This window comes from Cryptococcus neoformans, chromosome 10, assembly GCF_000149385.1.
Source record: "Cryptococcus neoformans var. neoformans B-3501A chromosome 10, whole genome shotgun sequence".
NCBI classification, from domain to species: Eukaryota; Fungi; Basidiomycota; class Tremellomycetes; order Tremellales; family Cryptococcaceae; genus Cryptococcus; species Cryptococcus deneoformans.
In genome coordinates this window covers 99061-115000 of record NC_009186.1, presented here as the reverse complement: position 1 = coordinate 115000, position 15940 = coordinate 99061, and the positions used below count along the sequence as shown (strand labels likewise).

At 47.4% G+C, this 15940-nt stretch overlaps 7 protein-coding genes across 7 annotated transcripts; 3 read left to right on the top strand and 4 right to left on the bottom strand.

The window, feature by feature from the left end:
- Positions 1–3703: 3703 nt before the first annotated feature.
- CNBJ0390 (hypothetical protein) lies at positions 3704–4648 on the top strand (the record flags this gene model as incomplete). The annotated part of the gene is made up of 1 exon (XM_768168.1): positions 3704–4648. One exon carries the CDS (start codon positions 3704–3706, stop codon positions 4646–4648), a length of 945 nt encoding a protein of 314 aa, XP_773261.1.
- Positions 4649–5967: 1319 nt separating this feature from the next.
- Positions 5968–7191, top strand: CNBJ0380 (hypothetical protein; the record flags this gene model as incomplete). Its single annotated transcript, XM_768167.1, has 1 exon — positions 5968–7191. One exon carries the CDS (start codon positions 5968–5970, stop codon positions 7189–7191), a length of 1224 nt encoding a protein of 407 aa, XP_773260.1.
- A 363-nt stretch (positions 7192–7554) lies between these two features.
- Positions 7555–8700, bottom strand: CNBJ0370 (hypothetical protein; the record flags this gene model as incomplete). Its single annotated transcript, XM_768166.1, has 1 exon — positions 7555–8700. One exon carries the CDS (start codon positions 8698–8700, stop codon positions 7555–7557), a length of 1146 nt encoding a protein of 381 aa, XP_773259.1.
- A 466-nt stretch (positions 8701–9166) lies between these two features.
- On the bottom strand, positions 9167–10195 carry CNBJ0360 (hypothetical protein; the record flags this gene model as incomplete). Its single annotated transcript, XM_768165.1, has 2 exons — positions 9167–9687; positions 9754–10195. 2 exons carry the CDS (start codon positions 10193–10195, stop codon positions 9167–9169), a joined length of 963 nt encoding a protein of 320 aa, XP_773258.1.
- A 270-nt stretch (positions 10196–10465) lies between these two features.
- CNBJ0350 (hypothetical protein) lies at positions 10466–12173 on the bottom strand (the record flags this gene model as incomplete). Its single annotated transcript, XM_768164.1, has 4 exons — positions 10466–10828; positions 10890–11062; positions 11126–11557; positions 11723–12173. 4 exons carry the CDS (start codon positions 12171–12173, stop codon positions 10466–10468), a joined length of 1419 nt encoding a protein of 472 aa, XP_773257.1.
- A 603-nt stretch (positions 12174–12776) lies between these two features.
- CNBJ0340 (hypothetical protein) lies at positions 12777–13515 on the bottom strand (the record flags this gene model as incomplete). Its single annotated transcript, XM_768163.1, has 3 exons — positions 12777–12952; positions 13013–13125; positions 13184–13515. The coding sequence occupies 3 exons, from the start codon at positions 13513–13515 to the stop codon at positions 12777–12779; spliced, it is 621 nt and encodes a 206-aa protein (XP_773256.1).
- Positions 13516–14846: 1331 nt separating this feature from the next.
- Positions 14847–15854, top strand: CNBJ0330 (hypothetical protein; the record flags this gene model as incomplete). The annotated part of the gene is made up of 1 exon (XM_768162.1): positions 14847–15854. One exon carries the CDS (start codon positions 14847–14849, stop codon positions 15852–15854), a length of 1008 nt encoding a protein of 335 aa, XP_773255.1.
- Positions 15855–15940: the final 86 nt, after the last annotated feature.

Genomic DNA, 15940 nt, shown 5'->3' with positions numbered 1-15940 from the left:
TGAATGCACACCCTATCAATTTCTCGATCTCAATTAAAAGAGTGGTGGGGAAGAAAAGAAGTCGTCTTACAGCGTAATGATTAAAGATAAACGTAGGTGTACTCCAGTTCCCTCTAAGGAAGACTGTATACCTGTAAGGGTACAGAGGAACGGGGTAGGAGGAAGACAGAGAGGATGACGAGACGAGAGGGAGAAGTAGTTTTGGGGTGCAGAGGGGAGGGGGGGAGAAGGAAGAAGGGGGGAGGAAGAGTAGGAGGACCGTGCGAGGAGGCGTTAGGGAGGAGAGACGTCCGAGCGGAGGGCACAGGGAAAGTGTGAGAAAGATGAGTCAGCTCGTAGAGCTGAGAAAGATATAAAAGGCATAGTCCTTCGAGGAGAAAAAATGCATAGCCCAAAGCAGCTCAGTCTTCTCAAACTCTCCAGCCTACCAATCTCATCGTTTACACTCAGCGCTTCTAGTTAAATTGAATACAACGACCAAGGAGGACACGAACTATAGTAGCTTCCGGTGCTTTCCGATCTCTGGGAGGACAGCGGGCCGCTACAATACCCCTGGAGCCAGACGAAAATAAAAGATCCAGCCAGACTAAGACAGATGGAATAAATACAGCTTACGACGACATTGCTTGGTTAACGCGTAGATGGTAGTTAGAGCACCAGAAGATATGCGCCGATCGGACGCCAGCAAACATGACCTAGCCTCATACGCCATAATAACTCAGTTATTAACAGACATATTGGACAGAGAGTACACCCTGGCCAATAGCCACGAATAATACAGCACCGATGATCGATCAATCCCGTTATGGAGGACCACGAGGTTGATCTATCGAGGTTGTTGTATGTTGTACGGCCGTTAAGCGTCGTCAAATAGTCAAAGTGAATCCCGATGAAATGGGCATTCGTTCCGAGAAGGTTTATGGAAAGGCAATCGAATCATTTTCGAGGTAGCTATTAAATAGTTTTTGTAAAGACTACGTGGTGGTGTCTTATCTTCTTTTAAATCATTAACGATGAAATGTAGTGCTTACGACTCAGCCTCCGGGTCAGAGATTGCCATTATGGAGGAATATGGAGGTCAATCAAGGCCTGATCTTAGAAGAGGATCATGTGTAGAGTCGTGTTTAGGAGAACATGAGAGATGGAAAGAGGTAACAGGGGCATAGCTGCTACGAAAAGAAGAATGCTACGGGACGGCGAAGCCGATTATTCGTGTCTTTTTTCCCCTTTATTATAAAAAAAGAAACACCGCCGTCGGCTGTGCCTGATCAATGATAATCGAATATCTAAATTGGCCGGCGTTCAATCCGGAGGAGACGGCGCCCACACTCCTTTAAATAACCAATCTTATCTAGATCTCATTCTGAGATAGACTCCGAATAGATCTAACCGCCCACCTCCCTTATTCTTGACCTGACTCGGTCCTTCACTGTTTGTTAACATTCTGTTCTCTTGGATTCTTCGCTGCAGCGTCAATCGGTATGATGACTGTCTCAGAGAACTTTGTCACTCATTGGCCTTGAAACTTTCAGCCGGCCATTCTGTTCTAGAAGGCGGCGAGGAGTCACGGTCGTAAGGGAAAACAAGCTACTTTAGCAGCTTTAGAATTCGACTGACAGCAAAGGAAGTTGCGGCTTCTTGAACTTTAAAAAACGAGGTGATACATACGACCTTTGGTGTGGCGAACCAAGCTGGCAATGCCGTCTTACCGTTATCGAATGCACAGCGAGTGTTGGAACCTGGAGTGCACACGTACTTTTATGGAGATTCATCCTGTAGCATGATGATGGGGCGATATTCGGTTATACACACCGGCTGATATTTTCAAAGACGTACCTCGACGAGCGATGCAGCATCTCCATTCACTTTCAGACTTACTCAAATCTTTACCAGCCTACCTCATACCTTTTGCAACTCCAAACTTGACTTATCAACCATGGCCGTTGCCACCCCCTCTATTGCCTATGTCGACACCTCCGAGCCCGAAAATGTCCGAAACCATCACTCAAGATGGCGCTGTCATTGTCAAAGAATTTCCTCTATCCCGTGCTTCATCGCCAGTTTCTCGAGACTATTGAACCTCATTTTGCAGCCCGAGACATTTACAGATCTACTTCTGCGCACAAGGAGGTCAGCCTTGACTTCTTCCTTGACGGTTCTACCCCAGTTTACCGTCACTAAAGCAAGGATCCCCACCTTGTTAGCAAAGTCATGAGGTCTCCTATTCGGCAAGGTATCATGGACAAGTTCCTCAGGTAAGTATGTACTCGCACAGTTTTGGTTGGGTATAGTGGACGACATTGTAATGGCCATGCGATAGTGAAGAATATAGTATTTACACCGGTCACAAGCTCGTTCCTCAGAAAAGCGGTTACGTGCTCGGTTCCACAGCTGCTTTGTAAATTGGTCCCCGGCTGCAAAGCCCAACTTCTTCACCGAGCAAAGTACCATCCATCCTTCTCTTGTTTTGCACTGAAAGGCTGACTCATACACCGTCATAGGACCAAATGCTCCTATCTCATTCGCACTGGCTCTACCAATCTCCTCTTCACCCCTTATGATCGGCTGCCTTATCCCCGGCGCCAAGTGTACCAAGGAAAACGGTGCTACCGCCGTCATCCCCAATTCGCACCTCTGACCTGCCGGCAGAATCCCCCATGTCGAAGAACGCTGCTACGTCGAGATGGATCCTCGATCTGCTCTGCTAGCTCTGGATCCTTGCTATCATGGCGCTGAGGTGAAGAACTTGTGTGAGAAGAGTGACCAGAATGCGTTGAGTACGTTGTTTGCAGACTTTGGGCAGAAGGATTACTTCATGCTGGATCAGGAGATTCTTTCGACTCCTATTGAGTTTTTCTGACAGCTGCCCGAGGATGTTCTTAGGCTTGCTGGGTACTGTAGGCTCCATTCCCATTTGGGGTAGTCGTTGACAAGGGACTGCAGTCAAGTCCCGCGGCGGTGAGGCTATGTTAGGACCAGTAAGGCCCCCTCGACCACCTAGATGTCGAGATCGCCTTGAGCAGATACATCCTGCCCATCTCAGGAGCTCCAATGACTGCGTCTAAGGAGGCTAGAGGGATCATTTTACATATGTTTTGGAAATTGTTCCGTCCATTACCTAGTCCTTGTTCTCATTCCCGTTTAGTTTTTGCTTCATTCTTCAAGTTGAATTAGTAGTGTTTCAGTTGTTGGTTCTAAGTTCTGAGTTTCTCAAAAGTTTTCGAATCAGTTTTGTGAATTAAATCTTACCGCAATGCGTGGTCCACACCAGAGTGCCTGCCAGGAGGTTCAAGAAGAGAAAGAAGAAGATAGGTCACTTCCAAGAAGATGGGCCGAGTGACGTCACGTTTTGGTCTGTTTCGCGATTCGATGACAGACAAAGAAGCCCTTCTTTTTTATTGTATCACAAACAAGACAACACAATACGAAGCAACTATTTTGACCTTCTTCATTGAAGCATTGACAAAAGAACGACATTAGATTCGTTTTGATTGCCGTATGGCTGTTTGGAATCGTCCTATTTTTCCGATGTGTCCCGTCGAAGAATGAGAAACTAGCCTTGTCATGTGAGGAGTCTCTTCGTTTACTCGTCGGCCATCTCTAACGGAGCCGGGGTTTGTAGGGGCATTATTCATTAAACCGCAACAACACTACAGCGTTATCCGCCACATGGGCCATTTGAGCTGTGAAGAGTCACAACGAGATGAAAGAATCATATGATTTTTCGAGAAGAAGGCTTGTCAGTCTTGCTCCCATCACCGAGGTTCACGACCTTGTTTTGGATGAACTCGCCCATATTGCTCCGACCAAGTACTTGCTCCTCTCGAGATATCACTACAATCGCATACTTCCGTCTCTCTACGAAAACTTTACCATCCCATATCACTATGAAAAGGCTCTGGCTGGTACCAAGCCATTCACAGCCACCAAGATCCAAGCACTTTCGCATGTGAAGCGGCTTTACATTGCCATCGGTCCCGATGCGAAGTGGCAAATCCCCGAAGGGGAGAGAGAGAGTTTGCCTTCATTTCGGCGAGTGTTGACCAACTTTGTGCGGAAGCATCGACCGGTGTTCCCTCAGTTGGAGGAGATTAGTTTTCCGGAGAACTTGGGATACCCGCCTTTTGACGATTCTTGTGATCATAACTTTTGGGATATCATGTTTTCATCCATCCCCTCCTCCTGTCGAGTGTCCATTCATTTTGTCAAGCCTGATGAAGAGGAAATCTCAGGGAATGGCGAGAGAAGCAAGCTTCAACTGCTATATAACATTGCTTCGCGAAATTTGTCTCTCTATATTCATCGTCGCCAAGACGGTGCGACAACTCTGAATCGTATCATTACATGGACGATCAAGGGTAAATCTCATCCTGCCCTTGACTACCACATCCTCAACGCAAACCTGGAAGATCTGAGTTCTCCTATTCACGGGAAAAAGGATAAGAACGGCACACTCAGGGTCGCTGCGCCAACAACGGAGAGCCTGAGAAATAGGCTACACGATAATTTGGAGTTATGGCAGGAGGACATGTACAAGATGATGTTTGCGGATACGTCGGAGTGGAATTATAAAGAGAGATACCAAGTGGGCGTTATGCTATGTGATAGCGCCAGCTCAGTAAAATCTCTGAGGTATGAAGATGTCTAACATCACTTTTAATTATTATTCCAACAAGTACGATAATCAGCGCTCCAAAAGCAATAACCAGGTACCATCCCAACTTTATCCGCTCAATGTGCATCTTCTGCACCCTTTGTTGCGGCTCCTGGATTTCTATTTCTGTGTTTCCAGTACACTCCCTCTCTATTGCGCCTTCTTCCGCCTCGGGTGCTCTCTGCTCCTCGTCGGTATTCAATCCCATCAGTGACTCGTGCTCCTCTTCCCTTCGCCCTGGCACGCTCAATGCTTCTGCCTCAGTTTGGTTGGCATGCTGCCCGTGCGCATTCAGGGTAACGTCGGGCACCTGCCCATTAACGCCAATACTTTCCAGTCGCACCTCACGCACCCCTTCTTCCAGCTCTCCCAATCTTCTTTCTTGCCATTCTGCATCTTCTTTCCCTTGCAAGAACAAAAGGTAGATGCGAAGGATGAAAATAGGCAGGCACTGGTCTACAAGAATCACTTGGTTATTGCTGGTCGTACTAAAATGCCTGTGAGCAGAGAATCGAATGTTAATGAATCGAGTAAGTATGCCATCAAACATGGCTAGGTGTAGCTACGGCCAGAGATTCACCATATGATTGGAGTGTGTAGATCCTCATCGTGATACTCAAATTCCCCTTGGACAAAGCGTTCAACCTGATGGACATGCGGTTTCTCATCCTGTAAAGTGATGAGTTTAGCTGGAGTGCAGACTGAAAATAGGGATACGTTCACCTCGTATATCCTTGTATATGCAAGCATAGTGCCCGAGAAGATCATCATTTGCGTGCCGATGAACAGAGGATAGAGATATTTTGGGCACACGGGCTTCATTGCATGATCCAGATAAGGATACAAGAAACCACTCATCATGTGGCGGGGTTGCCTGTGTTTGAGACATGACTGAACGATGCGATATCCCTAAATACTAAAAAGGCTCTCTAGGCATAAATTGAAAGGCCAAACATGGAGCAAAAACCGATCTACAACGATAAGCAAACAGAACGAAAATCCATGTTGGAGTCGCGCCGCCCTCAAGTCTCCTCAGCTTATCTGGGTCTTGCCTGCCTCGTGAACGAAAGAGAAACACTGAGCGAGTAGCGAAGCCGAAAAACGGAGAATTAACCGAGAAGACTCACCTCATGAGGTACCCTGTTCGGAGTTCCGGCGATCTCCATATAAGCAACGGCCGAGGGGGGGCCGAACCGCCGAACCTTTGTCGTGTCGTGTTCTCAGATCCGCGGCCTCATTTTACTGCAATGTTCGTACGATGTATATGGACTTGAACATTCCAAGCCAATCTCTCCCCTCAGCTGCCCGAAATCATGCCGAGGTTCCTCTCGTCTCCGGCCCACTCCCCTCGAGCGGCAGCTTCTCAACTCCCAGCCAATGAGATCACCACTCTCAATCCATTCCCTGCCGACATCATCGATATCATCTTTGACCATCTTGAAGCGGTAATCCCTATCACGCTCGCCTGCCTTTCCAAATCATGTTATGACAAAATTATCCCTAAAATCTACCGAAATGTGACGATCTCCAAGAAGAATGCCACGAAAGTATTCTACGGTATGTGTTCCGACCAGACCGCAGAACTGCCGTACCCGTATGGAGGTTTCCTCTTCTCCACGAGGAAGGCTGAGGCGTTCAAGCATACTACACGGGTGGCTTTTCAAGACATTTGGGCTGCAGAGGCCATTGTTATGGCTGCGAGAGAATACCCTACACACGAATTCGGCTTCATGGCGAAAGAAAACAGCTATCCTATGCTGTTCCCATCGGTAAAGTACGTACTTTTGGGGAAAGACATACTGCGCTCTCTACCAGACACTGCTCAGGATGTCAACATAGCGGAGCAGCGCCGGTGGGAGACAAATCATGTGATGAGTGTAGACAATATCAAGAAAATGGAATGGATCGAGCATCATGGGAATTACTACGTCACAGCGGGCGAGTTTGAAGATCTTCTGTTTCGCATGGTCGATCCAGAAATTGTATGTTTTGACATGATGTATGTCGATTCGTCAAAGGGGAACAGCTATAATGGGGCTTTAGTCACCGATTCTCTCAATTTGCACCCGCCTAAAGGTCGAGTCGTTATCCACTGGTTCTTCTATGATCCACTGGACCAACGTCCTCTATTCGGAGAGCTTGAACCTTCAATCCTTATCAGTATCGTCTTTCACACTTCTCCTCCTCCCAACGAACCTATTTCCGATCCCGAAATTGCCGCAGCTTTCAAAGCCTTCTCCCAGCTGTCACCCATATTGCAGGCGAAAGAATTGGCTTTAGCTGTGGATAAACTTATCGAGGAGATCCTGATGTACGGTCAGCTTGTAGGCCAGGACAGATTACCAGGGCCCGAAGAGACACAGTCATGTGAGATTGAGCTTTGTATGCCGAATGCAAAGATGGTGAGGGATATATGGAAAGGGACAGGGACGGAGTTGTCGGAAATGTGGGTTAGGTTCACTACGGAATGGGAGAAGATTATAAAGTTTAAGGATTTGGAGGATATGGAGCCTTGTGGGGCTTGTGGAAGGAAATAAGCGGTTCGAAGTGAGTATCTGAACGGGATTCGGATCACGAGACGCGTGCTAACGGGATAATTAGACTGCTTAGGAATCAGATGTATTTCTTTACATGAGATACGATCTTGGAGTATATGATACGAACATAGATTGGCGTGAGTATGATTGTGATCATTTTACTTCTTAATGTGCAGTACTGATGATATGATGTAGCAATAGATATTCATTCACACCATTTCATTTCATTTCATTTCCATTATAAAGCACATAGAGTTTGTCCCATCATGAAAAGATCCAGTACACTTTTTCATCAGCTCACCGCATCTCCACATGCTTCCAATGACTTGCTACTCATACCAGCTCCACCACTTTTCTTCAACCTTAAGCCGGAATCTCGATGAAGTTACAGTGCTCGTACGCGAACTGCTCGACGTCTTCCACCTCTCCCTCTGACATCTTCCTGTAGGGCCATTTCCCAACCGTACTCCTTATCCTCTCCGCCTGCGGAGTCCGATACTCCACCATAAACCCGTCTTCCCACACCTTCCTCCATTGCCCGTATCCTTTCGCCAGTTCCATCACATGCATCGGTATGATCTCCGCCAAGACCAGACATTGGGACGAGCGCACACAGTTGGCACTGTGGCTTGTGTAGCTATCTTGGTCCGGGGCGGGCAGGAACTCAATTATAAGTCGACGGCCTTTCGGCCAAGGTCCGAGATTAATGTAGTTGGCAGAGCGGGGCCAGTCGTCCTTTGAGAGCTTGATGATTGCCGTCCGGGGCTGGAGGGCGTCAAGAAGAAGCTGGGTGTGTTCAAAGAACTCCTGCCGAACCTCCTTGCCTTGGAGATGAACAACAAGTCCCTCCAATCCTCCTTCTACTGACTGGACTAGTTCGCAGAGTAAGCGGAACCAGAACCGACAACTCACTGGCTCCGAAGAAGGCATCCAGATACTGCAACACCCCGAAGCTTTGAGGGACATCTCTACCCATCGAATCCTTGCGAAAGGCTTGGGACCAATCTCGCCCCTCAGGTAGAACTCCCTCTTGTGGTTTATGAGTTGCCCCAAGGCCGAAAAGCAGTCAATGGCCAGATGCTCTGCGTATAATAGCCCTCCAACAGATAGACTCGCCCTGAGATTCGACAGGTCAGGCTTCAAGGCAAAGCGAGAAAGCCGATCGTGGCATGCTGTGATCGTCCTAAGCACTACGGGAAGGCAGACAGCATACGAGGCTCTGGAGAGACAGAGGGCTGTGATAGGTTGGAGAACAGCGTATTCTTCAAGGATCTGTCGGTGCACTGGGTAAAGGCGGGTAAAAAGAGCGATTTCTTGTGTAGACGGGCCCTCAGAGGTGTAAAGAGAGAGGAAGAATTTGGGAGCGAAAGGCAAAGCTTGAGTGCCGGGTGGTGATGAATCAACAGGGCTGTCGAAGGAAATGGAATCGGCACTGGACTTGTTGAACGCCCGATTCACTCGACTGATTATCTGTTGAGAGGCGAAGGTATACTTCTTCTTGGTGAACATTGTAAAGACACCGAAGATAGAGTATCAGTGGATGCGGATGTCGTTGGGACGGAAGATAGAGAGAATGAGGGAAAGCAAAATCAGTTGATGAAAATAAAGAACTAAATAGAAGGAGATAGCCATGGTGGATAGATGGTGGATAGAAAGCGGAAAGTCGTACAAGGTCATATAAGGTCACATAACTGTTTGGTTGGCATGTCATTCAGTGTATATCCGCCTATTTCTTATCCTAAATTCAAAGGCACTCTCCTTATTACCAAAATCTCCTCTACCACTCCTCGTGGTATGCTGCCAACAGTGGCGCATAATTAAGTCCATCTGATCTGTTTGATCGTACTACTTTTATACGAAACAATCAGCGGAGACTATGGTCTCGAGTACTCCTGACGCCCTTTGAACCTGCACAGGCAATGTATAGGCTTGTACACTATCCCTGAAGATTCAGGTTCCATCACGCTTATCTTGATTACTTCTCTCCATAATAGGCCAAATACGCTTCCCACAGCTTGTCCAATTTATGCCCCGTCATTTCCTCCCACCACGAATCGTTCCATTTTTCGTATATCAAGCGAGAGTCAATAAGTCGTAAAAGGTCAGGGAAGGGACCTAAGCGTGGTTTAGAGGGAGGCACCGGGTGGAATGGCTGTTGATATGTTTGGGAGGAAGCGGGGTATTTTGTAGCTTGAGCGAGCGGGGCGGATGTCGAGGTTGACGATTGAGATGGTATAAGGATATGTTCTTGACGCCCATTTACCCCACCGCCATCTCCTGTACCTCCATCGTTTTCAACTAACCAAGCCAAAAACCTTGCGCCAGCATCATATCCATCCTCCCACCCCTTCTTCTTCTTCCCCTGTCCTGGCTTTCTCCAGTGCGGCGGATCAAGCCCGGCATAAAGACGGCAGACATCTGCGATAGACTCAACCAACCACCCGGGAGTACTTCCTTGGCCATCATGTTGGATTGTGTGCACCATTTCATGCAATACTACCACATATGAGACCCATAATAAGCATCAATCTTTGAGCGCACAGAATAGAATTAGATACGTACAAACACCTTTGAACTCTTTGACGGCCATTTCCACCCTCTTCTGGCCCTTCCGTACTTCGTCCATAATGTTCCGTACCCAATTCAAACTCACCGCTATTCGTCCTCCACTTGTAGCCGCTAATCCATCCTTATCCTCCAATACAAGCTCCACCAACTGATGCCTCCATCCACCTCCATTGCCCAATGATAACCGCGGATGAATGAATGCGGCCGCATAGTGGAGGAAGAGGATAGGATCGGGGAGACAGGAGAGGAAAAATGCTGTGGCAGGGGAGGTCGATGGATCTGGGTGGGAGAGCGAGAGGAGGAGAGAAGTGGCAGGGATACTGTGGGGGAACGAGCGGGGAGAAGCGGGTTGGATGGAGTCGGGTGTGGAGAGATAAAACTTCTTCACGGGTGGTGGAGGGAGCGGAGCTTCTTGGGTGGGAATAACGGGGGCCATTGTAGAAGAAGGAAATTGATGAAAAAAAGAAGATGAAAGACAAATGAAAAAGTGAACTGCAGGAGCAGTGCGTCTCTGAAAGTGTATGATGATCTGGAATAATCGATTGCTGCGCACGAACGGGAGCACTAAAGATCGATGACGTCTTATCGCGATGATAAGATAACACCAACAACAGAAGCCAACGAAAGGGGGAAAGATCAGATGGGGAGTGTTTTTTGCTGTCTGCTATATTTATTATGACATACAAGATACCACATTACATATACATTAAATTATATCCATTATCCGCCGAACAGTTGGGGCTTCAACATCATCAGGTAAATCTACCATAGCAGTGTCAGCCTGCCCCTGTTCCCCCAGATCCTCACGAGAAAACTCACAAGTACTGAGCAGGTCAATTTTCCTAGGTGGAGGAGCTCGGAAAGGAAGTGCTTCATCGATAATTGGTATGGTCATATTTTGAAAATCCTTCCCAGGCTGTAGACGAACAGTAATGGCCTGGAAGAATTTTTGGCCCGGAGGGACAATGGCGGGGTTGTTGGTGGCGTATTGTTTGACCAGTTTGTAAATTTGGGCGGGGATGAGGTCTGAACAGACTTCAAAGATGTGATGAGCGTCTTCTGGGGATTGCTACAAGTGAAAAGGGCTCTGGGTTAGTAGCATACGGTTGCTGATGAGGGAAGATACCTACCATCCTCATTAGGCCGATTTTAGTGGCTTGCTGTATATGTCTGAGAAGGTGAAGGTCGTCGGTCATATCATGAGATCTGCACCATTCTAAAAAGTTATGATCAGAAATGTGAAGACGCCATGTTCCAATCTTCTCACCTTCGATGCGCTGGAGGTTATACTGGATTTGAAGGCCTGCAAAATCTGGTGAGCGCTCCAAGTCTTTTAAAGGGTAAACTAAACACTGCGCATACGTACCGCGTTTAAATGAACAAAAATTTGTCCTCCTGACGAGATCATTGAACGCCACCCTGTTAATCAAATCCAACAATTCAGAAAATACATTTTTCACAATCACAAGCTCCACAAAGAATTCCTCAAAGCACTTCCATAAACTGTCGAACAAATCGATGATATCCATCGTCGTATACGTCCTTCCTGGGGGCGATTCTGTTCCCAAGGTCAATTTCATAAAGCTCGTTATTGGCCAGGCCGACTTGTCCTCTGTGAAGAATCCAGGTAGGGGTTGAGCTTCGATTATGGCCGGTATAACCATCAAGGCCAAATGCCTCTTGATCTTCCGAATGAACGATTGATAGATGTTGTATACGAGAGAGTCCAAATCGTGCCTAAGGATGGACATTCGAATTTTCCAATCTAGGCAATTGTTATGTGGTTTGCCTTTTTCCACTAAGGAAACAAAAGAAAACATCTCTTGTGCGTTGCTGAGCCAAAAGATTTCGGGGATTATGGCCAGTGATCCGTCATATGACTGCACCGCGTTAGCTCATTCAGCAAATCCAATTCAGAAACATGGGCTCACATGAACGCAGTCTTGGATCATGTGTAACACACTCCCAAAAAAAGCATCCGAATCATCCATCATACAATGCCTCCACATCTCTGTGCCGATACATCCGATTGTGTGGACCGGGAAAAATACTTCCATCTGTGAGAGACGCGACGTCGGAGTTGGCCTGGGAATCTTGAGGTTGATGATGAGCGATCGGAGGATTTCTTCATGAATGGCCTTCTGATGATCTTGCAGTATCATTCCAACCGCGCAAAAGTTGTTCTTCTTCTTCTTTTTCGGTTTCTTGGGAGTTGCAGATGCATTGTTGGGTGTGGCAGGCGCCTTCTTCTTGTAAGGTGTCGGTGTTGCAGCAGGTGTCCTCCTCAGCGTGGTGGTTGTTGCAGGTGTCGTCTTCGGCGTAGGAGTCGAAGGAACTTCCTTTGCGGCCGATGAAAGTCCACCGGCAGGCAAGAGCTTTGATGACGAGTCTTTACCTTTCCTGTGTGACGGCATTGATGGTCTGCGTCAGCGAGAAATCGGTTGTTAGTGCCTGGTAGTTCCGTCCAGAGGGCGAAAGTAAAATGACTGCTGATAGGCGTAATCAGAGAAAATGGGAAATATTGTGGAATGATGCAGTGATATCGTAGTGTTGTGATGATGGAACATCGTTCAACTTCAACAAAACACGAAGATCCGCACAATCACATCAAAAATAACAACGTCGCAAGCGATAAGAAGTGAGAATATGAATATGACGAACTTACATTTGTCGATCATGTCCGAGAGAGTCTCGTTAAGGTAAAAAAAAAAAGAACAATACATATCTTCATAAAAGCCGACAATAATTCATGTCGAATCACCCAAGTAACTGGGTGTAATACCAAGCATGTTATGGGCAGGTAAATTTCGAAAGTATGATTGCATAAAACATGTACAGCTGGGAGCAATCATTTTTCCGAGTATATTATCAGGTTACACATGAGCCTTTTATTTCCCATTCTTGTTCGTCAACTGTCCATCATGTTGTGATATCCTCATCTGGCTACTGTCATTTATCATCAGTCGGCATTCTTGAGCAAGTCTAAACGCCGGACTCACATAGACCTCCGGCATCATTTAGGTAGATGCAGTGGCAGTGGCAGTGGCGATGGGGGAATCAGTAAGAATCGAGACCTCGGCAGTTGAAGTAGTGGGCTCAGAAGAGTCCGAGGATGAAACGGCGGTGGTTGCGCTACCGTCGGCGGGAAGGGTAGTAGTACTTCCGCTGCCGGCACCTTCAATGAGATACCAGACTACAGAAATCAAAATCAGCTTTGTGCTCGAAAGATGTGCGGTAGGATATAGAAACGTACCTTGGTTGGTATTGCCGGTGGTGCATTGGTATGTCTGAGGTCCGTTATCGCCTTGGTCAAGACATTGGTCGCCGCCGGTGATGGCAATACGGTTGTCTGGGGTTAGGTACCAGCTAGTATCAAAGTTAGAATCGTACTGTAAGTAGAAAAAGGAAATCATAAAGGACTCACGTCTGCTGGAAGAGACCGGGGTAGGAATCCCAAATCTTTACGATCTCATTGTTTTCAGTACCAGTGCCAGCATCCAAAGCAATATTTGTCCCGCTCAACAAGATGCTTCCAGAGCCGGGGTTGATATCCCACCAAGTTGCTTGTTCGCATGGCTTAGTGATGACTTGGAAACCGTTACCCCACTTGACACCTTCGGGGACAAGGCATTCCCCGTTACGATGGGATTGAATTTGCACGCGAGTGTAGCGCTTGTGAAGGGATCGAGCCTCAGGCAAAGGTGAAGCCGCGGCGAGAGAGACGATCGAGAGAAGGGCGACGAGTGTGGTGAACATTATGACCGTAGGTTTATAGTATATTATTTGGTTCGTAGTTGTAATAAATGACTAGAGTAATACGGATATCTCGCAGCTTGGAAGAAGAGCAAGGATAGGACTTCATGGCTTCCTTTATACCTTCCCTGCCGATTGAGAGCTGTGCAGTGTGTGTATATGCAGTCTGCACATGGCCGAAAAAGCAATGACTTGCAAGTAGTAAAAATCCACTAAAAGCCCGGTTTAACACGGCCCCCTCTCCTCAGCCTCTCCAAACGTAATAACGTTGGTGGAAAACCTGTGGTGTGGATATAGGCCGACCTTCGTGGGCGCCTCGTGTCCTCTTTTAGCCTTTGGACATTTCTTCGGTCACACACGGACGACGGTGCGGTCGATCACTCAGTGCCTTCGTATGATAAACTTTGCCATTTCCTGCACGCTGCTTTCGATATTTCGGCATTGCAGTGCTCTGTCAAGGCGGTTGTGGTCATGCCCGAAATTTGAAGCGGTCGGCATCCGTCGTCATAAATTGCCGCTTATTGTCATCTAACGTAAGCTGTGGCTTGCAGTGGATGTCACGTGTTCTGCAGGACTGATCGTTCGCCAAGAAGGTTCAGCTAACAAGGCTGTACGCTGTGTATCTTCTGCTCCTCATGAGGCATGAAGTTGTGCGATTAACGACGTTGTGGAGGGTGGAGCGGAAGATGCTGATGTGGGCTTCCATCATGTGCCTCCTTCGGATCGTACTAGCGTCGAAGCGGGAGCTTAATTTCTCTTATCCCGATCCCGAACACGCGATGGAGCACCGCATCTTATGCCCGTCGGTTGACCGATCTCCTCCAAAGGAACGCCCAAGTCCGAAACGAGGGCGGGTCATCAATGGACTAACTATACGATTCGTTGGAGAGGAGTGTAGAAAAACGACATAACCTTGTAGTAAGGGTCATCAATAGTGCGCTACAACTTACAACAGAAATATGATGTATACGTACGTAAAACCACATTTCGCTCAAATGTTCATGTCATCCAATTTAAACAAATGTTCCACGTCATCATCGGATAGGGAACGCAATGAGTTTCTTCTACGTAATCATCCGTTATCGCTACGCAGTACGTACTGATATTCTACGCTTATTCTCTGCTTGCTCATTTGGGTGTCTACACCTTGTTGCCGAGCCTGACCTCTTGTAAACTATCCCAGGCCAGCATCTTATAAGCAAAAATTATCACAAACACATCTCCGACCTTTCCTCGAACACTCATCCTCGTGGAATCTACCCTGGTCAAGTTTTGGGCAGCCGTGAGTCCAGAGGCCTTTCCATGTTGGATTTATACTAAAAAGAGGAAACCAGATGTCCACCAACAAGATTCTTGACCCCGTATCTGGTGGCACAGCGTCCACTAATCTCTCACCCTCATCATTCGCACGTCTCCTGCCCGTCCAGCACCTCATTTTCGAGCAGCTCTCTCTCGTCTGTCCCCTCACAGCACTCAGAATATCTCGGTTTTCCTACAGAATCACTATCCCCATCCTCTATCGAGACGTTACGGCATCCAGAGAGCTCTTCAGAGGATTAAAGCAAGAGACGGAAGATTATCAGCGCACAGTTCAAGCTTTAGCATTCACCCGGGTGTTGCGCTTGACAGACTTCACCAGTATGGATGCTGTCTATCACTTGGCATTTGATATTGGAGAACCTGACCCGGAGACAAAAGAAAGGTACCCAAGGCTGTACCAGAACCTATTCCCAAAAGTGGAGAAAATCGTGTACAACTGGCCGGCGGTACAGTCAGATTACCACGAGTACATAGATATTTTGGAGTCTTCATCATTGGACTTTGTGGTCGGTCGCGGTAATCGGTTGAGGCTTCAATTGGGAGAAAGGTTTAGAGAGGTAGAAGTGCATCTAGAGAAGGGGAGGATTGATTATTGGATGGAAATTGAAGAGTTCATGTTCTTCAATGGCCCAAAGGATGCGGTGATCTACATCGACGTGCATAACCCAACCATACTAAGATCAATCGGTAAATTTATGCCGCTAGCATGGGCTAGTGCGGAGAAGTTGAGAGTCGTGGTAAAAGCCGAGGAACCAGAGTCCGATAGGTTTTCATCGAAAGAGGAATATGTGGAGCCTCTGGCGGGATCATTAGCGAAGTACGCGTCACGGCTGAGAGAAGGCGATAATCCAACGGATGAGAGTCAGGTGGGACCTTTTCAGAGACCAAAGAAAGTCTTCTTTACCTTCCCAAACCGAAAGGCGGTGATCGAGGAACTCTTTGAACGTATAATTGGTGAAAAGGAAGATGAAGAAGCTGCGGCTCTGGAAGAGGTCATAAATGAGCACATGGTGTTTGAGTGATGACCAGTGAGGATGTTCACTAGCCGCGCGATTTGTCAACCGCCATGAAGCTATGGGGAATTAGATACAGAGGCAAGTTGATCTTT